The 21,908-nt window shown below is 37.0% G+C and overlaps 2 protein-coding genes across 5 annotated transcripts; one reads left to right on the forward strand and one right to left on the reverse strand.

The window, feature by feature from the left end:
- Window positions 1-2,453: 2,453 nt before the first annotated feature.
- gpr84 (G protein-coupled receptor 84) lies at window positions 2,454-6,894 on the forward strand. The gene is made up of 3 exons (XM_055026856.1): window positions 2,454-2,542; window positions 3,606-3,811; window positions 5,064-6,894. The coding sequence occupies exon 3, from the start codon at window positions 5,071-5,073 to the stop codon at window positions 6,175-6,177; it is 1,107 nt and encodes a 368-aa protein (XP_054882831.1). The 5' UTR covers window positions 2,454-2,542; window positions 3,606-3,811; window positions 5,064-5,070; the 3' UTR covers window positions 6,178-6,894.
- A 1,999-nt stretch (window positions 6,895-8,893) lies between these two features.
- On the reverse strand, window positions 8,894-20,480 carry stat2 (signal transducer and activator of transcription 2). Of its 4 annotated transcripts, none has more exons than XM_055026764.1 (24): window positions 20,227-20,479; window positions 19,662-19,803; window positions 19,420-19,564; window positions 19,048-19,143; window positions 18,570-18,662; window positions 18,378-18,456; window positions 18,165-18,244; window positions 17,613-17,764; window positions 17,368-17,526; window positions 17,179-17,268; window positions 16,638-16,697; window positions 16,478-16,498; window positions 16,294-16,387; window positions 16,044-16,091; window positions 15,884-15,967; window positions 15,671-15,769; window positions 15,452-15,587; window positions 14,306-14,358; window positions 14,006-14,091; window positions 13,366-13,502; window positions 13,077-13,265; window positions 12,495-12,549; window positions 12,208-12,290; window positions 8,894-9,961 (listed from the first exon to the last, which is right to left on the reverse strand). In XM_055026764.1, the coding sequence occupies exons 2-24, from the start codon at window positions 19,790-19,792 to the stop codon at window positions 9,753-9,755; spliced, it is 2,379 nt and encodes a 792-aa protein (XP_054882739.1). In that variant the 5' UTR covers window positions 19,793-19,803; window positions 20,227-20,479; the 3' UTR covers window positions 8,894-9,752. The 4 variants fall into 4 exon arrangements, with proteins under 4 accessions (XP_054882739.1, XP_054882733.1, XP_054882743.1 ...); XM_055026758.1 differs by having other exon boundaries at window positions 19,662-19,836; XM_055026768.1 differs by having other exon boundaries at window positions 19,662-19,839.
- Between the last annotated feature and the right edge of the window lie 1,428 nt (window positions 20,481-21,908).

Below are 21,908 nucleotides of genomic sequence, written 5' to 3' on the forward strand. Positions count from 1 at the left end.
GGTCTTTGACTTTTCTTAGTATTATTTTAGGTAATATTTAATTTCTACTTTTATCACCCTGCATCTCCCAGAAAAAAAAAGAGTATTTTTTTCATACACGTATATATTTTTTTCAGTTTCTAAGTTTGAATAGGGTTTTTTTCCAGAGGCGACTTTTGACAACTAAAGACGTTATAGTTTTTTAGTACTTTGTTGTATTGTTCAAATCGAAGAAGAATGAATATCGAGTTGTTTCATTTTCCATTCAACCAGGGATCAGGTTTATTCTGTGGGACAGAAAAAAAAAGTTTCATTTAATTTAATTTTGAATGTTCACCAAAAGTTTTATGTAATACTGCTGCTTGATAGGTTTACACTGTGTTGAGTAAAATTCAGGCTAAAGTAAATAAGTAAATAATCACTGTGTGCCGTATGTATTTGCTCTTACTCAGCAATAGCAATATTGATTTTTAGAGTATTTTTTGGAATATTTTCTATTTTCTGATACCTGAACCAGTCAAATATATCCTGATATATGAAATTATTTTTGGGGTATGTCGTTTCGAGAACTGTCCAAAAATATTTACAAACAAGAGGCTCTGTTAATCTCTTCACAATGTGCACTAACGCATTTAATGACAAATAATTCTCAAAAAGTCTTAGCACAACAGTCAGACAGTAGGAGTTTTGTGGTCGTAAAGTTAAACCACCACAAGGTGGCGAGGATCAGAACAGTATAAACTGATTTGATCATCATTACTATGACTTTATAAAACCACTGATGTGGTCGAGGCGCACAGGTTTGCTGGACGAAACTGGTTTCATTTTATTCTAAGTCCAGCAGCTCCAGCTAGAAAAGGAGTTTAAATGTTTAACTGTGTTTAGCACTGAACTTTGAAAGTTGTCTAGTTTGCAAACTAGTTGTCTAGTTTGCAAACTAGTTTGCAAACTAGACAAATAGTTTGCATACTAGTTGTCTAGTTTGAACTTCCTGTGCTAGATTTGCTTTGTTGTCTATTTTTATTTTTGAACCATGTCTTTGCAGGAAGGACAGTTTTCACCACACAATGACAAAAACAGGAAGGTCTTTAGTTTATAAATAACTTGTCTAAACCTGAAATGTGTACAGTTAGATTTCAGCTGCTTGGTCTCCATTTGATATAAATTTGTGCTCTTTGGCCTGTAAGGTAAAGTATTTTGGTTTAATTACAGCAATTATTTGAAACTCCACCATTGACAACAAAATTCTAATTGTACTTCTGATTTTTTTTTCTTTTTCTTTTTGACAACAGCTTTGAGATCCTGTCTTGATTATTTGCTCCTTGGTATTATAATTTGTATTCTTGCTGTTCTGATCATTTTAAAGTGATTTATTGTTTCCTTGGTATAATCAACACTCCTCACTTTTTTCTACTAAATAAAACAGATTTGGTATTTTGAGTCTTTTGTATGGACTTTAAGTGTTTTATTAATTTAATTTCCAGTTTAATGATCCTAATTTCTGTGTACAACTATTTTTAAATCATTAAGGTTTGATCAAATATCTAATATTATTATTTATTAGTATTAATAAATAATACTGAAGGGCTGAAGGGGAATACACAAAAAAATATTTTAATGACACATTGAAATCATCTCTGAACTGTCGGAAAAAGGAGGCAGACTTAAACACAGATGGCCTGAGGCGCCATTAATTTTACATTCTCAGCCAGAAGGAAACATCAGGTGGTTTCCCTGTTATTCACACCTTCAACCAAGTGATAGAAACTCTTCATGCATTGCTCTCCTAAAGACGCACCTTCAGGAGGGATTGACCGACAGTGACTCACAGAACAAACGGGTGGGTCAGTGAATCACATTACCTGTTAGCTCCCTTCTATTCATTTACATGATGCCAATTCACAGCAATTATCTCAAGGGACGTAGAAAACGTGACTATTTAATAACACCATTATATCACTGGAAGAAGTGATTTATCAATAGAAGTCCAGCTGATTGGACCGAGTCATTGACCTTTAAACAAACACCACTACTCAGTAAACATGTGGCGACAGTAGAAAGGAATGACTGCCTTTTAACCTTTAAGTCCTAAACGTAGGACTTAAGTAATTCTGCCACACTTTGCACTATCTGAAAGATTCCAACGGTTTCTGAAAGAGTAACTGTAACCTGATAATAACCAATATCAGGATATTACGGTAATTTCACCACAGCCTTAGCAGGGAGTGACATTAATCCGAGGGTCAATCTTTTAATAAATGGTGAATTGCTAAAACAACTAGATAGATATTGAAAGTTCCAGTTGTTATGGATGAATGGATGAATATATTTACTCAGAATATTTGAAGAACTGCGTATGTAACCCACATAAAGTGGGGATACCCCTTTAAGGACTGGAGATTGGGTAGGCGGGGTGGTCTGTCTGGCCAATGGGAAGTTTGGCTTCCATGAATGTTTAGACCAATCAGAGACCGGAATGCCACAGAGGCTCCGCCTTTATTCCCGTGTTGGCAGCGTTGATTGTGAGCGGGAGATCCAACCCTATTGAGACAGCTGAGACAGAGTGAGGATTTTTAAATATGTTTTTAATGTTGTTTATTGACTTTGAAGAAACTTTTCTTTTCTTTTTTTTTCTAAATAGTTATTGTTTATAGTCCAATTTCTAAGCTAGAAAGAGTTGTAAGCTTCAGAAAACTGAACTTCAGTTTTTCTGCCGTTAGCCGTTAAGATCAGTTGGAACTGTTAGCTCTTCTGGCAGTTGGTTGGCAGTTGTTCTCAGTTCAACTGAAGGTAAAGCCTAAATAATAATCTATTTTTATTTTATTTAATTCATGTTGTTGAAGTTAAAACTTGAAAAATATGCCTTTCACACTGTCTAGTGCCCTACGTGTCCAGACTGAGAGTCACTATATACTGTAGTTGCTCTGAACGTGTCGCACTGAGATCGCTGAGCATATTTTGTGCCTTTCATTTGGTTTTTGTTCTTTTTATCTTGTTGTTGTCGAATAATAGTGTTTACTTAGTTATTCAAATGTAAACCTTTGCTGAGTTAGAGTAAAATGTAATGTTTTATTATTGTGCTTGGAAAAGGATTTTACAACAGTTATGAAACATGATCTAAGGATGGAAGCTAGATCGGTTTAATAAAAATTCTATATTTCTGCTGGTCCTGTCTATTGACAGATCAGGGTTGTTGTTGTTTTTTCTCCTGGATTGTTCCTGTGGTGGATTCCCCATTTAATTTTCCTGAAGTGGATTCCTCCATTCACCTTGATGGCGAGCCTTCCCACCTGGACTTAGAGAGAACTGGAGTTCCTCCATTGATGGATTGATGGATTTCCTCCTGATTTAACAAAGTCTGACCTTTTAGATGCAAAGTAGAAATAAAGTGTGGACAACATGTTTTAATGCTCAGTGATTAAATGTTTACTGGATTTGCAGTTTTGCTCCTCATCTCGTCTGTGAAGTGCCACCATAATAACATGGTTTGTGTTTTACTTTGGACTGTAGTTTAGGGTGTGGGTTTCAGTGGTTCTAAAGGTTTTCAAACATGAACCATCTGAGGATTTCTTTTCTCAGACAGGATCCCTCTTATTAATCTTCAGTTTTTTTCATTGTGTGTTCAGGTCTTCGTTGACTTATTCCAAGGTTCTGCTTGAGAAGACAAGAATTTCCGCCTGCAGCAACAAAAAAAAAAAAACAACAACAAACGTATTGCAGCATCGCAGCCCAATAAAGAGGATCCAGAAGAGCGGTGACTTCAGCAGGAAGAGAAACACGCAACCTGTCAGAAGAGCTGAACAATCTCTAACAGACACAGAGCAGCGTGAAGGTAAGAGCGGCGTCTCATTTTCTCTCAATATGCTTAATTTTCCATCATATTTAGGTCAGATGCCTCACTATCAACAACTCTGGTGTTTTTCTGTGTTTATCATGAAATGTATTTCACTGACTGAGAAGGAAAACATAGATGTTATGTTTACAGGATGTTTTATTTCAATGCTCTTTTTCAAGAAAGCTGCAGTTTTAATTTTTAAAACCATTACGCTTTCATTGATTTGTGGTATATTTTAAGGATTAGTCAGAGTGAATTTGAATAAGCTAAAGTACTTTTATTTATGTCGAGAGGCTTGTGTTGTGTAATCATTCACACTCCTTTCCTTCAGGGTTTAAACTCAATCTATTTATCATCATTAGGTGCAAACTGACTTTCACCTCATCTGATGCTGTTGGTTTTATTGGACCCTGTGTGTTTTAGTGTGTATTTTACTACACATATACAGTCCTTACAATGTATTCCTTTTCACATTTTGCTAAGTAATAACCTCAAATGTTAAGTTTTATTCCTAAGTGAAAACAGTGAATAGTTTTAAAGGGGAAGGCAAATGCTGCATGGTTTTCAACATTGTTACAGATATAAATCTTAAGAAATGTTGCATAGTTTTGTATTCAGCTCCTCTGAGTGAATCCTTTGTAGAGCCAGCTGTTGTTGTGACGGCAGCTGCAGGTCTTTTGGGGTTCGGTTCTACCAAATAAGCAATTTTAGAGAGTGAGATTTTTGAAAATGTGTTTACTCAGTCAGATTAGAGGGAGACATCGACTTTCAGATCTTAAATATGTTCAGATATATTTTCTCACACTGATCTAAACTCCTGTATTAGTATGTAGTTTTATTCCAGGATTGGCCTGCAGTTTGCTCCGTCCCTCCTATTATTAGTCTTCCAGTATATGGTGGGAAAAAAACTTCATATATAAAGTAAAATCAGAGAAACTGATTATTTTAGGTAGTCTCTTAATTTTTTCCAGAGCTGTATACATATGTATATGGTGGTTCTATTATAAAAGTGTAGAAAAAGGCAATTATCTCCTCTGCTGTGAATTATGAACCAAAATAAATATTTTTACATTATGCAACAAAATCAGTTTTATCAAAGCTAAAACTTGCACTAGTGGTTTCAGTCAGAGCAGCAGAGGGAAGTGGTGAGTTCATGTTGTCTACTTGCTGTTTAACTTCCTTCTCAGACAAACTGGTTACCTGCTATGAGGTCAGTTAAAGGAAACTAACTTCTCTATTATTTTCACAGCATAAAGATGAATCACACGGACCAAATAGAGGCCAGTAGCTTCTCCTGCTACAGCCGCTCGGTGGTGGTGTACCGGTACTTTGCCGTGCTGTGGGGATGTTGTGTAACCTTCATTGGAACCGTGGGGAACCTGATGACCGTCCTGGCCTTCAGCCTGAACTCCCGTCTCCAGACTCGCTTCAACGTCCTCATCGTTAACCTGGCGGTGGCTGACCTTCTCTACTGCACCATCCTGCAGCCCATCTCTGTAGACTCCTACCTGCACCTCAGATGGCGTGCTGGTCAGGTCTGGTGCCAGATCTTTGGGTTGCTCCTCTGCGTCTCCCACTCCGTCTCCATCATTATCCTCTGCCTGGTGGCGGTGAGCCGATACCTCCTGGTTGCAAAAAGAGCTGTTTTCAACTGCTTGTTTTCCAACGTTGGACTTACTTTTCTCGTGGTCTCAGCTTGGGGTCTGGGTCTGGCCAGCTTCGGCCCACTCTGGTCTGTTTTCGCGTTTGTGCCTCAGGTGTGCACCTGCAGCTTCCATCGCACCAAAGGCCGCCCCTACACCACCATCCTGCTTTTCCTCTATTTTATCATCGGTCTGGGATGTGTTGGAGTCTTCTACATGCTCATCTACAAAAAAGTCAGGCTTGCATCAAAAGCTCTGTTCCGCTACAGGCTGAGTAAACGCTCTTCTAGGAAGACGCCTGCTCCTTCAGCTCAGGGGACGGACGACAGCAGAGTGGAAAGTGGTGTGGGGAAGACATATAGCTCAGAGATTAGCAGCCAAGCAGAACAGGACCAAAACACACAGAGTTCAGCTCCACCCTTAACGTCATCAGACCCACAGCCAGTGACCCGAAGCACCGCTCCCGCTACACATCCTGGGATTCCAAACGTTAACGAATTCAAGCGTGTGACCCGCATGTGTTTTGTTGTGTTTCTCTGCTTTGTGTTCTGCTTTGTCCCATTTATGCTACTAAACATAGCCGACAAAGAAAACCGCGCCCCACAGATGTTGCACATGTTCTGTGCCAACCTCACCTGGCTCAACAGCTGCATCAACCCTATCCTGTACGCGCTCATGAACAGACAGTTTCGGCAGGCATACTGGAAGCTGCTCAGCTGAGCTGCTATTCCTTTCACCCGCCTGTGCAGCTGGCGTCAGACCCACAAAGTCTGATTTCATAGAACTTACTTTGATTGATCCATGAGTCCAAAGTGTCCGTTTCAGGTTTCCCGGTTTAATGTCCCTCTCAGGAAAAACATCCCCTGAAAGCTAGCAGGGTTGACTTTTGAATGTGTTTATTAGAACTGGGCTAAAAGAAAAACTTATCATGGAGTCGACGTCAGTTGTTAATATAGATAATTATCAATTATGTTTTTGCTTTAAACATCTGAAATACTGTCAATGTGGTGGCGTCACCTTTCCTGTTTTATCTGCAGTTTCTACTCCACTGCAGTTTTTACTTTTAAACAGTTTTGAGAAACCTCAAACTGCTGCTGCGCCAGTTACTCAACAGAGCGTTGCTAGGTAACTAAAGTTGGAGAGAATCTGAAACTGCTTGTTGCTAGGTAACCGAAGAAAGAGTTGGTTGATATGGTGATTCCATCAACTTAGAGGTTTGCCCACATTTCCCAGAATGCTGTGTAAAAAAAAAAAAAAAAGGCAAAAAGTTGATTTTAAATTACAGCTCCTTCACTTATATTCTTATATCTCACAGATATTTACATTTATTTTGAAGTATAAATTTAGGTCACACTTTGCAATTCAACGTGCAGATATCTTTGTACATCACCATATGTTGTTTATTGTGAAATTAAATGTATGTTTTTAAGAGGTTAACTGTGTCGTGACGTCATTCGGGATAAGAGGGAAAAGCTTTGTCATTTCAGATTGTGGAAGTGTCCATTACATCACACCAGAAAGAGCCTTCATTGCTTAACTATGCCAGGACAGTCCCAGCTAACACAACACTCCAGTAATTCAGGAACTTGCTCTGTCTCAATGCTGTCTTACTTGTGCTGACAAGGCATGACTAAAAGCTAAGGGCTCAGGTGATTTGGCCTTTATGATGATGTAAAATGGGAGGAATATGCGTGTGCAGACATGCTAGCAGTTTGTTGAAGCCTCCATCTGAGAGCACAGACGACATTGTCTATGGCTGTTTCGAAGCTTGGGGAGTCTGATTTTTTTTTTTGACCCAGTTTTGTTTAAAACACTTTAACAGCAGCAAGACATTGTGCGACTCATGACTCTTTCTAATTGACTTCTGTCTGCTGTCTAAGTGATTCATGCACACAGTGATAACCGCTGTAAGAAACCATAAACACATTCATGGAGAAATGATAGCATCCCCTCTGAAACATATTCAAGGTTACTTTACTTTAAACCTCCTTTTCAAGTTCATGACATCTCAAGTGGAGAACATAAGTTTTTACTATCTGGCTAATTAGCAATCATTTTGAGTTAAAACCGGAAAAAGAACATAAATAAAGTTAATCATACAACTTTATTTAAAGTTATAAATAAAGTTACTACTTTATTTATAATTTTAAGTTTTCTTAATATAGCTTAATATATTAAGAAAACTTTTAAGTTATATTAAGAAAATGCATTGACAGTGAGTCTTTGCGTTACATGTCCCTGTATTGTCCCTCACTTTAATAAATATTTTTGTAGATTATTCTAGTTGATAGGCCGTCTATTTGAACAACAAAAACTTTTATTTTTTTTTACTGCGGAAAAATCCATTTCTGTTTAGGTATTTTCAACACTAAATGTGCAATAATTAGTTGTCAGTTTAGAGCAATCATTTTTATTTCCTTTCAATGTACTTTTAAAATTTAAACCATTACCAGTCCATAGTTGAGTGATGTTTCCAATATATGTAACAGTGTCATGAATTATTATACTGAGTAATGCACCACAGGAAGGACTGATCTGTACTAATTTGATCAGAACATCTAATTTAATATTGTAAAATGATGTCATCATATTAATTAATTAATGAGATGATAAAACATCCACCATCTGTAGCCCCAGTTTCAATTTTGGTCTTTCTACGACTCCTTGTGTGCAATAAAATAGATTACTGCTACACATTTCAAAACAGGAAAGTTTTGGTGAACAAAACTTCCATTTTAAGCCATGAAGCAATAAGATGTGCAAAAGACAAAAAGGAGAACAAAGGCCATTTTTTTTAGCACTTCTGGATGAAAATGTGCTGCCATAAAGCAATATTTGAGACTTTTAGCATCCTTAAGGAAGCAATCTAAATGTACTTAAAGTTTGGAGTTAACATTTTCTTCTAATTTTGAATAATGTGATTTTTCTACAAAATAATTATGCGACAGTACAAGTCTATTTGAACTTCCCGCAGAAGTAAAACTAAGGAGTATTATAGTATTAAATATTCATTTATTCAGGAGGGGATAAAAAAAGTCACATTCATTTTGTGGTACAAATGTTCGTATCAATCTAAAAAAGACTAATGTAACTGAAGCATTCCTAAATGCATTGTCTGTTTTTGAGATCATCATAGTTTTAATTAGTAATCATTGTCATGTATGTCTAGCAAATGGATTGAGAACCTTGATGTAATGCATATTATAAACCCTCTAGAAAAACTCACTTAGGTCTTCAGCTGAAACCTGAAAGCAGGTTTGTGAAAATTATTCAATGAGATTAAATTAGCGGCGAGTTTAAGATAATCTGCACTTCTTTAATAGTCACGCCAACAACTCTATCCACATCCATACCAGAACATTTAAGCAGAATTTTTCTTTTCCCATTCTGAAGCCACATAGGTGGATATTTTTCATTCTTGTGAGTTTGTAAATCAAGACGTGATTCAAATCAAATTGTTCCCTTTCAAAAAGCTTTATTACATAAACCAAGTGAATTAAACTCTCCAGAAGTACAATTAACAGTGGAGAGAACAACTGGATTGCTAAAAAGACAGCTGATTAGAAACCATTCACATTTCACCAAGAAATATAAAGACTGAGATTAAATAGAGTCCGAAAGTAGAACAGACATTTTAGGCAAAATGACAATCTATTTGGAAGTGCAAGAATAGACAACATATGCAAAAAGACTCTATACGGGTAAATGAATGTTATAAGGGCAGAGGAAGGAAGAGCCAAGCTTTGGGAAAACAGTATGTTCAAGGTAAAACAAGAAAAAATGGCAAATTTTTACCAGTTTTACTGAGATTATGTTGAATTATAATAGAACACTGATTAAATTGAGTGAATGTATGCAAACTGCATATAAAATAATCAAAGGAGTGCCTTGTTTGTGTACTTCCAGTGAAAAACATAAAAATGAAAAAAAAAAATTAAAAAATACAAACTTCAATCCAACAAGAATAAAATTATTTAAGAGCCACATTTTCAAGATGAAGGCGTCTTCAAAGTGCTTCATACAATACCTCCCACCATCCGATCATTTTTCTGTTTCGGAGCTTTGAAAAATTAATTGATAATATTCCAGGTTTTAAAACAGCTCCTTCAGCCTTTGATGTTTTGTTTGCATAAATATTAACGGGCGAAGAAGATTGACTGACTTCTCAACATGATAGGAAAATCTATGAGCTATTGTGTTTTATATTCGGCTTGTTCAGTGCAACAGAGTTCTATGCATGGATTTTGCAAATAGGGGTCAGCAGATTTGTATAGTTCTGGCCAACATGCACAGATCTACTGGGAAATGCCTCCACAGGTTTGTGCAGGCATGAGGCTGGGTGCTAATAGGTTGAACTCTGCCAGGAATGAGTCGGGCTGTATGCAGTCAGAATCAGTGAAGCTCGGGTACAACAGACAATCGTCCTCCGAGGGCTCGATGGAGCTGCTCAGCATGAGATCCTGAAAGATTTCCATCTGTGGCCGCAGAGGCTCATCCTCTTGTTCTAGGCGGGAAGAAAACCAGGAAAGAGAAGGTTATTGCTTTGCTTTTGGCTGCTGCGACTGCATTTGTGTCCATATGACTGATTTCAAAGCGGAAGTGAGAGTGACAAAAATGGTATTTGGTCATGTGCACAAAATAAAAAAAAAAGAAGTACTGATTCTGCATGAAAGCACAGAGAAGAAGTTGAACCAAGTATAATTTATCACCTGTAGTTCAGGTAATACAGCAGCAGCAAGGCATAATAAGAATGTCAATCAAACTCAAAACAAAAGATTTGAGGAAGCAAAGGCGCAGTAAATAAGAAGTACTTCAGTTGAAAAGGTGAAACCAAGCCATTCATTATTTTATTACACCCCAAGGAATTTTTCCAAGTATTTATTACTGTTAACTTTACCGATTATGACTTCTGGCTAAAAAAAAACCAAAGATTCAGTTCTTCTGAAATCAAAGCGGTAGAAAAGGATTCTAGCTTTCTGAAAAAAAAAAAAAAGTTTACTCCACTGTATAGACTCAATAAGTTTTGCATGAATTACTGCATTAATGCAGAATGGCATGGAGGTGACAAATTGTGCCACTGCTGGGTCTGTTAAGGAAGCACTAGCTGGTTTGACATCAGCCTTCGGCTCGCCTGTGTCGTCTGATCTGCTGCCTCATTCCTTCTTCTTGGCAATAGTTCGCAGACTTTGAATGCAGATTAGGTCAAACCACTCAATCAGTGACTGGATTAACAATGTACTATTGCAATTATTAGAGCAGGAATTTGGCGATATGGCTGGTGCCAAGTCCTGCTGGAAAATGACGTCAGACATTCACTAAAATGTCCAGCTGGACGGCTGCTCTCACTGTGGACTTCAGAAAACCCAGTGGACCAACACCAGCTCCCCAAACCATCACTGACTGTTGAAACTTAATGCTGGAAATCAAGCAATGTGAATTGTGTGCCTCTCCTCTCTTGCTCCAGACTCTCGGACATCGATTTCCAAATGAAATTTAAATCTTATAGTCATCTGAAAGGAGGACATTGGACCAGTTTTTCTCTCCTCTGCCCAGATAAGACCAGACCACCAGCTGGAGACCTCCACTTGTGAATTGCCTGCAAATTCTTTAACAGGCTTCATAATCCTTCCCAGGCTGTAGTTCTTCCTTTTTTTTGACCAGACTTTTTTCTTACATTCGGTACTGATTGCTTCCCCATCAGGGCAGCCCATAATAAGGTAAAACAAATTACTTGCTGTATGTTTTTTTTAGTCTGATAAACCATTTCTTGGTTTATCAGACTGTAATCCATAATTATCAAAATCATTAGAGATAAACACGTTTAATATCTCAGCTTTTATTGAATCTGTATATTTGTAATTCATTTTAGTTTTGAATTGCATTATAGTTCTTTTACAATTACTTTTACAACTACATTACTCAACTGCAAAATTACTTTTATGATTCAAAAGTAGCTAACTTTTGAATTGAATTTCTGACAAAATTACTTTTAATGGCTATTTTCTTGAAATGTATATGGACTCACATTCCCTTTCAGGCAAGATGTATTATTGTGACCTTCCTAAAATAATGGACAAAGTCAATTTTGTAAAAAAAAAAAAAAAAAAAAAAAGATGATACCAGAAAAACAAAACAAAAAAAAACACTTTTGGAAAAAATTGACTTTGACCATTATTTTAGCAAGATGTCACACAGTAGTCCTTTCAAACAATTTAACGCTAAATGGGAACAAGTATCAGTGATTAACATAATTCTGCAAAAAAAAAAAAAAACAATTAGAACAATTACAATTAGAAGTATACTATTAGTTTTAGTTATCACATAATCATTTTTCTAAGTCAATACTTGGTTCATTACTTCATTCTGCTAAAAAAAAAAAAAGATTAAAATGTTTCCCAATTAATCTCAGCTCATTTGGATGACATTCAGTTTTTACTTTCATGAAGTGAAACGCAAAACTCAAAACCTAAATGCAGCCAGACTGAATGAATGTGTTAGTAAACATCTTACGTAACCCAGACACCCGAGAGGTTTTGTGAGAGCAGAGGACAACAGGCATGAACATGCAGAAGAAATGTCCCACAATGGGACACATGCTGAGCGGTATCACAGCCGTCACTTAGAAACGCTCCCCACTGCTCTCAAACACCACAAAGCCAAACTAAAGCAGTGACAGAGCTCTCTGATGATGGGGTTGATTGGTTCCAAGGTTTGCAGCTGGATTTGACAGCAAGGAGAGCCAGGACTCACCAGCTGCCTCTCCATACATTGGCTCCAGGCAATCACCCTGTGTCATGTCACAGGACATGGGTGACCTAGCTTCCAGTGTGTTCCTACATGACCAATGACAAACAGCCATTACAACCAGTAGCTCATATTATTAAAAAATTAAGTGGGTAATCTATTTATTTGGGGTGGGGGGGGGGGGGGTTAGTCATAAAAGGGTTAAGGTTTTATTTTATTTTTATTTTTTTGCTTTTTTTTTGACAAACAAGTCAATGCAAGCCAGACTCATTAAAGAAAAGAAAAACACTTACTCTTTAGAAACAAACATCAGCTTGGTTTTGATGTACTTTATGTAAGGATTGTCATCTGAAAAAGTTCAGAGAAAACATGTGATTTTATGCTTTTAGCCACAATAACATCGTGTAAAAATATCTAAAATGCAAAACCACAAAACCGTACCAAGTAATTTTAGTCTATTTCTTTGTCCTTTTAGTCTTTAGCACACTTGAAATAAGACAGAGCTAACTTGTAAGAAACTTTTCAGCAAGATAAAGGTTGTTTTAAATCAATAATTCCTTAATATTGATGATAAAGCTCTAGCTCAATTGGCAGATCATTTTACTTGAAACAAGACATTTTTCCCAGGTTATAAGTAAAATTATCTGCCAATGGAACATGTTAATTTTCATCAATATTAAGGAATTAATGACTTAAAACAAGCTCATATTTCTTGATGAAAAGTTACTTGTAAGTTAGTTTTGTTTTATCTCAAGTGTCCTAAGATATTTGCACTAGAAATTGGTCCAACAATACTTGGTAGGATTTTGTATGTATGCAGAGTAAAGAACATTTGGGTGTAAATTCAATTTTGCAATAGCATGTGAAACCCATACCTCCACTCTTCTCAGAGTACCACTTTCCAAAAGCTTCATCTTTTGGAGTGTCGGGATACAGGAAAAGTAGAGGACTTTCCGGGATGTTTTCGGCTTCTAAGATCTGGAAATTTCTGACGATTTCGTGGAATGGGATCTGGCAGAGATCAGTTTTTGTGAAGGGCTGGACGGTTTTTATTTCAGGCTCACCTAAAATCAATGACAAAGATACAAGCGTGATAAAACAGAAAGAGTAACAAAACAGTTTTAATTGGTGTTGAATGTAGTTTGAAATAAAAAAATGTCAAACCAGTTGAGTCTATTTCCACCCATGAGAAGGTGATTCCTCCCACCACACTTTCACTGAAGCGCAACAAGAAAGTGCCTCTCTTCTTCTTCTTCAGGAGCAGTTTTTCTTTTCCTTTGCTCACAAAACCCATAATGAGGCTGCATTTAAAAAGAAAGAAAAAAACACTTCACTCTTCCTCTTTTGTGCTTGTTTTTATGTTGAATTGTGTAACGTGACGTTGATTGTGAAGAAAGGTGCCTACAAATAAAATGTATCATTATTATTATTACTATTATTATTATTATTATTATTACATAAAACAAAACTAAATCACGCTCATCTAGTATTTATCTGTTGTATGTTTAGGGCCTGATTCAAAGCTTGTGGTAAAACACAAACTGAGGTTTTATACCAACACATGCCACATTTTTCAGATTTTTTGGGTAAAATGATTTGCGAGCTACATATCATTTTGCTTCCATTGTCCCTCCATGTACTAGTTTTTTGTTGATTTCTCCTGTAAAATCCCACACATATGTAAGTGGAATACCACAAATGTTAGCTTTTAAGTGTGTAGAAATATTACTAAATGCTTCACGATAAACACACCTTAAATGGTTGGGATACATGTGAGGCCCAAGTTGAAATCCAGCACACTCACCCTTCCCTCCAGATGTTTTCCAGGTAGGTTTTCACCATCACCAGGATGCCATCAAACCACACCCAGAAAGTGTCAGGACCACTGTCCTGAAATGAACAGATAAAAATATACATCAATTAGACAGAATAATAATACAAGTTGTGTAAATGTAAAAAGTTCTTAACAGTTTTACAAAAACCAAATGTACACACTGTCACTATAATAAAGACAAGTTAGTGCATATATGCAAATGTTGCATTAAATAGTGACGTTGAACATCGCACATTATTTTACAACAAATTATCTACTTTCCATTCTCACCTTTGAAAACTTCGACCATGACACTTTGCACATGTCGTAGTTCTGCTGCTTCCCTGGCAGAGCACAAAGAGAAAGCTGCATCATTCATGTCCTTTCAGGTCCAATAACTCTCAGAAAACATGTCTGAAGGCAAAAACACTGAACTATGTGGCACAATCCTTATCATTATAAATTCCTGTAGAAGTGCAGGCAGGTTTTTACAGTCCTCAGACAGCCACATGAAAAACATAAAGACTGCCCTTTATAGACATTCTAATGTCTAAAATTATAGCTTTAGATGAATGACGAAGCATGGCTTATTGAACTGATTTACTTGATGGAGGACAAAAAAAGCTGCAGGGGCAAATGCTTATTTCATGAAGTCATGGAACTGGATAATGTTTGGGAGACAAAAAAACAAAACATTATTTACTTGGACGAGAAATAATGTTTTGAAACAAAACATTATTTTGTTTCAAATAATGAAACATTATTTCATTATTTAAAAAAAAAACTACACAGTCCTGTAGTTTTTTTTTTTTTCAAAAATAACAGTGCAATTACATGTTAATGGTAAACTAAAAGTGTCATGCACCGTGTATGGTTCATATTTTAATTTGTAGCCTGAGCACTTCAGAGTATTTTATTACTTCCTATTATATAAAACCTTGAGATAGAAACAAGGCACTTTGTTTTTACTGTATGTAGTTGCTGCAAGTCTAATAAAGCTGTTAGAAATTACACTTCACTTCTTTTTTTCCCCAACAATAAAGTTTATATTTGCAAGCAGTTTCATCTCAGACTGAAACAAAACATATAGAATGTCAAAAATACCAGAATATTAACTTATTAATTCCCTAGTATTTAAAGACAGGTACAACCTGTCTTTAAAGATAGCTAATAGCTAATAGCTACATGCATTACCTGTAGCTATTAGCTGTATTTAATAGCTACAGGTTATTAAATACAGGTTTTACCTGTAGCTATTAGGTAAATAGCTACAATAATAACCTGTAGCTATTATTGACATAATTGAGGTCATAACATTTTTTTCCTATCCTAGATTTTCCATGTAGACAGGCCTAATTATACATATGCAACTCAATACATCACAAACAACACATTTCTCTCAAAATAAACTTCTTAATAAACTTTTTAAGCATTTACCAAACAGCTTGTGTGCAATCATTTTGCGCTGATCATCATCCAGACCACGTTTTGTGGCAGAGAGAAACTGCCAGCTCAACATCTCTCCAAACTGTGGCCACGGCGCTGCAGGAACGTTGGCGAAGAACATAATATCCTGGGCAAAGACGCAAATATCAACATTGTTGACATTGCTAACAATATGCAAAGTGGTTTGAGGTAATGAGTGCAACTTTTCACCTTTGGATCCAAACTAAGCATGTTGAACCAGAGGATAGACGCCCAGGCACTTTGCTGCTGGCTGGAGTTTGATATAATGACCACAGGAAGGGAGGAGGCCTGCAGATGTGAGGGAAGGACAGATTCATTGCAGGTCATTGCTGTGTTGATGATTAACATCTTTGCTGCTTGTTACTAAGAGATGTAAATCAAAAGAAACAGTCAAAACCTCACCTGCAGCTCCACTGAAAAGCCCTTCAGCTCAAAGACAGTGTTGAAGTAGATGATATGCAGCTCCTCTGTAACACTCAGAGAAATCTGCCCAAGAACACACCATCAGATCAAACCCATGACGAAAAAACAACTGAGGGGTTTTCGATTTAATTTAACTCACCTCACTGATTCCTTTTCCACCCCCTCCAGACTTTTGCTCCTTCAGAGACTAAAAAACAAACACTTCCAAGTTAAAATTGTTCTGGCTATGAAAGTTTGCCAATGACTACTCTCATAATCTGACAACATTTACTGTTCAACATGTGGAATAATTTACACATGGATGTTTCACTGTGTTAAACTTGCTTAAATGCTTCAGACATATTAACTGTTTAGCATTTATCAAGTCTTTTCAAACCATTAATACTCACCAGATGTCTGAAATCTGCAACCATGCCTCCATTGAGACTCTCAGCCATGTTCAAATCTTTGGTTGCAGTTCCCAGCACATTAAAGCGCCGATATCTACAAACAGACCCGCCATTTTTTAGTGGAAACAAAATAATCTACCCAGATGTTCTTGTTACATTGAAGCTAGGGAGAAACAAAACTCACCCTTTGATCTGAGGAGTCTCCCTGAATTCAAGGACGAAGAGAGAAGAGCAACGACCAGAGAGAGGAAATAACATGTCATTCATTATCACATGAAGAAAAAAATATAGGCAGGAGATTACTTCTGTGAGCAGTAATTAATAATGTAAGCTCGAAATCTTACCTTGACATGGAGACATTCACCTTCATGGAGTGGTTCAGTTCAGCAAACTTAACCAGAAGTCTAAGATTTGAAGTATCAAAACAAAGATTGGCTTAGACAGAAGCTTCTAGTGCAAAACAAAAAGGTGGTGGATCTAAGTAAAAAATGAGTTGTGATTTTGCATGTTTTATATGTCTATAGAGATACGCAAATCAAATGGTCAGAGATTGGATTAGGATGATTTTCTGCTCTGATTGTTGATCACAACTTTTGATCTGGTATAAAGTATTAATAAAGATAATCTTGTGATTTGTTCATTTTCTCTGGATTCAAAATTTGAACATCTATCAAGGAACCTGCAGCACTTGATTAAGTTTTGTATCTGTTATAGTATTTAGGGAAAAAATCTGAAAGTATCAAAAATGGTTTCAGCAAACCAGACCACAAAGAAAACCATTTGACACAATTTTATAATTACAACTCTAAAAAGCAACCAATAACTCTCAAATCTCTTTTTAATATGCATTAATATTCAAAACACTTCACATGGTGCAACACTGACCTGGTCTTAACAGAGAACTGGACATTTGTACGCAAAACCAGAGGGCCTTTTCCCTGAGGCATGGACGGCTGAGTCTCGACCACAAACGAACTTGGAAGTATCATAAAAAAAACTAAATATCAGTGCATTTTCAGAAAAAACAACCCCAAGTATCAGCAGAGCAAAACAAACTGCCTTGTAATGGCATACCTCTTGAGTAAGTCTTTAAGAAGAGCATCAACTCTCTTATTTAGTGCAGGTTTTTGGGCCTTTATAGGGTCGTTTTCATAGGACATTTTTCCCACTAACTCGTCCAGCTTATTGAGAAACTCCCGGACCTGGAACAGACAGACTGCCACGCAGGTAAACCTAGAAGACAAAGAGAATCGAGACTTGAAAGCTGCAAGTGGAAATGGCTAATTTCTAAAACTTAATTTATAAGGGGAGAAATATACCATTTTTCCAACTGATCTAGGCAAACATTGTCTGGAGCACCGATGCAGGATTTCTGCTGCCTCCTCTGCCAGTCCACCAGCTCTTTTCGCACCAACAGATTGATCAGGTCGTCAGCCCGATCCAAAAGTTTGTTCAAGTCTGCGAGGGTGCTCTAAATATTAAATATACAAGATAAATAAGAAAAATTATACAATATGTAGGGAAAAACAGAGATACACTGATCTGGCTTTTCATGTTTGATATTAAATTGAAGTTTTTCTTGAGGTTTTAGCTGCTGATTCCACCAGAACTAAAACCTAAAACTTGTGCTGCAGATTTCTTAACATCAGCAATAGCTCCTAATTAAACATGGTAAGATAAACCCCACATATCCATTAAAATATAAGTTCCTAACCTTAATTTGACTTTAATGAATTCAAGACCAGTGCATCAAAGTATAAGTTTGAGAACTGAAAACATTCGGAATTATTACTTTGGATGCATTTAATGTGTTTTATTAATGCTGCTTTTAATAAATAGTTTACAATTAGTGAATAGCAATAGCTTCCTACCTTTCTATAGTCATTCAGTTTGTTGACTAGTGACTGAAACATCTTCATCCTTTCATTCTTCTGTGCCTCATCTGTCACAGCTGCATGAGAATTTCCATTGTGGGTTGAAAGTTTCCATGTAAGACAAAAAAGAGCATGAAGCTGTGATTCAGACCACAGTATTACTCAGTATCAGTGAATGAAAATAGAATTAGGAGTCTTTAATGTCCTAACCTTCCATCTTGTGGGTTTGATACTTAAAATCAAACTCATCTTGCTGCTCCTCCAGGCATACAATTGCATGTTCCAAACACTATGTGCCACAATGTTCAGCACGAGACAGAAAATTAGAAAAGATCGGTGAGCATGATATAGTTTATCAATACAGAGTAAATCTGTCACAACACAAAATAACACTATCTTCACCTGCACATTGTTCCTCAGTCCAGCCAGTTTGAGTTCAAGCTCCTGTTGACAGGTCGTCTCCATGGCTTCCTGCTCAACTTGCAAATTCTGCACCTGAAACAAAAAAGCGGGGAATTAAAGGCTGGGAAAACCTACAACAATGCGATTCTTCTGTTGATTAAGTTACAGAGAGACAGTTGTGTATATTAAAGTATTAAGGTAAAAAAAAATATAAATGAACAAAAGTCTCCTTAAAAAGTAAAAAAAAAAAAAAAAATAGCAGCAATCAAAAGTCTATGAATTCAGATTGCAATGTTGTGCATTTTAATATTGAAATTTAATGTATTGTGCAGCGCCAGGCTGACAGATCAGTCATGTATACATCAAATGAAACATAAACAACGAATGCTGCTTCTGTTATTGTGTTGTGCAGCAGGGTGTTGTATTTCCCCTTTACATTGTATGTACAGTACATTAGTAAAATAAAAGTTGCCCAAACCTGTTCACTCAGCTCAGCACTGGTCAGAATTTCCTTCTCTTTTTCCAGAAACCACTGGATTGTGCTTGCCAAAACACAGGGCTCATCTTGATACCTCTATCAGACACAGAAATCAGGTGATGATTGAAAAAAAGAATGTGGAACTGTCACCGCAAACAACTTAATGAATGTGATTAGAGCTATTAGTTACTTTTATGATGCTTATCTTTACAATCAAATACACCTGAGGTGACGTCAATGTGAACTCAACGTTCCCTTTGAACATCATGCAAACATTTTTAAAAGGACACACAGATCAATTCAGAAGAAAAACTAATACTCATGAGCCATTTTGGCTCATGAGAAAAAACTAATATGTTTATTTTTACACACCTGGAAGCTCTGTTTATAGCGTCTGATGTTGTGCTGCTGTAAGAATGACTCCTCCTGAACAAAGCGGCTGTGCTGGATATCCAGATTCTCCAGCAGAACCTGGTACAGCACCATTGCAAGGCCATAGTCCCTAGCTGCTCGTTCCCTGAGAAGAATTAACACACCAGACAGATGGGGAGTAAATTATGTGCAAGACACAGTGTAGTAATAACCATACAAGATTATAGGTATTAGTGTCTTACCACTCCTGCTTCTCCATCCAAGCAGACAGGTAGTGGCGAACATCCATAGGCAAACCATCCCTGTCATATAGCTCATGAAGCTGCTGCCAGTAAGTAGGAGAGAGCTGCCTCAGTCTTTCCCACTGGGCCATCCTGAGATTCACTGGGAGTTACAACAACATGCAAAGAAACAAACCTGCTGAGACAAACAAGCAACAAGCAACTGATCTATTACTGTCAGCAATGGCTTTCAGATACACCTGACAAGTTGTAAGTTACATGCGAGGGAACAAAGTGCAAAGTACTGAACAATCTGGCGAGTTTATTTCACTTATTTGTCCCACAGTAGGGAAAATTAAAGAGTGACCGTATCAAAGTGTCAAGGCATGGAGGCATGTAGGTCCACACAACGATACAAGTAATAATTGACTGCAACTTCTTTTTACAATAAGATGTAATGACCGCAACTACATGCTACAAAACCACTGATTCTGGCTACAGTTTATTTACCGATCTGCAGGATTTTCGACGACATGTCAACACCATTAACCGCGTTAAGCACCGCAGTAGCAATATGTTTACTGACCTTTAGTTAAGTTGTCGCAGTCCACGAAATTATCCAAGTAACTGTCAGCTAAGCTAGGACAAATGCATAGCTAGCAAACGCTTTAGGCTTTCGCAAAGAGCCACAACTGCTATTGTATGTTACTAAAACAACTGCCGTGTCGGAGAAGGCGTGTGAATATCATTTCCCCTTTCTTTTCCTCTCGTTCTGTCTCTAATTGGACAGCAATTTCCCCTCCCAATGTGTTCTCGAGAGAAACCTTCAGGCGCCATTTTGGCTCATGAGAATCAGACGTTGGAAGAAACTCAGGAGCCGAAATGCCGTTACCCGTCACACAGTTTCCGTTCCAGCTCAGAGCTCGGACCTGATTGGTCGAATCGTTCAGAGAGCACTGCATTTAATTGGTCAATTCTCTACATCAATCAAAAGGGAGGCGAGGAGCCAGCAAAATAGAAACTTACGGCGCTGTTGTTGCCATTATCGTTTCCTAGAAATGACGTCGAGAAAGTGACTAACCAAACCGGAGCATGTGACGCACCAGCAATCACAAACCAGATTATTTATTCAACGGTAACTGAAAAACATTTAAAGCACCACCTTGCTTCCCTCCCAGCTGCTTTATATGTGACTTTTATGTTATGAATGCATTGTAAACCGTAATTAACTTTAAGTGAAATTTTAAACAATATTCCTTTTTATGTGATTTACTATTGCATCTAACTTACACCATAATTACGTTAAAGTAAGGTATTACTATGTGAAATAGACGCACATAAAAATTCTAGTTAAAACAAAAAAGCAACAGTATTTTGCATAATTTCGACTAAAAAAATATGTCTTACTTTTGTAAAAGTAAAATCTGATATTAATTACTCGGGTAGTGTCAAGACACATCAGATCTAAAAGATTCTCATAATCTGTATTAGACAGAAAAAGAAAAGTGAATGGTGCATCTGTTGGTTTATTCCTGTTGCATTTCTGCTCCTTGATCATTCTTAGCTTATAGTGGATATTATTTTAGATCCATACATTTAGTTGACATCATACCACTAGATGTTTTTCTTGTTGAAAATTATGTAAGAAAAGCAAACTTTCCAATCCACAAATACACTCTTACAGAGTGTACGCATGTAGCCTGTTTTCTTTACGTAGGTAGGTTAGGCCTTCTCTATGTCTCCATTTCAGCAACAGCATAAATTGTTTGCATGCATTTAGTTGTAATTGTAAAAGTGTCAAGTTCACATATTTACATAAAAAGATACAAAACCTCTGGGTTTATTGCTCATAGATTTATTACATTGGTAAATATGTACATAGAGCAAAGATCACAGAACAACTCACACGCTACAGTGTCAGGTGTGCAACCTAGGTAGGTCTGTTGCTCACTTGAGATGTTGACAACAAACTTAAAATATGCATAAATGACTTGTTAAACAGATCTGCAAAAGTTACCTCTTTATACACATTATCATCTTTGTGTTATCAGAGCAGCAGGGAACACCAGGAGTCATTTTCACCAGTATAACTCAGCTGGGGTCAGAATACACTAAACACATAATTTACATGGAAAGAGTTGATAACGAATGGGGTTGAGTCATGCAAATTGGTGAAAGGTCTCTGTAGATGGGTTTAAATTAGCAACAAATGGACATTATGGCAGAACCTTAAAGTGGAGACGATGGAAGAGAAATCAGGTCTTCAGA

This window comes from Poeciliopsis prolifica, unplaced genomic scaffold (assembly GCF_027474105.1).
Source record: "Poeciliopsis prolifica strain line A6 unplaced genomic scaffold, Auburn_PproV2 SCAFFOLD003, whole genome shotgun sequence".
NCBI lineage: Eukaryota > Metazoa > Chordata > Actinopteri > Cyprinodontiformes > Poeciliidae > Poeciliopsis > Poeciliopsis prolifica.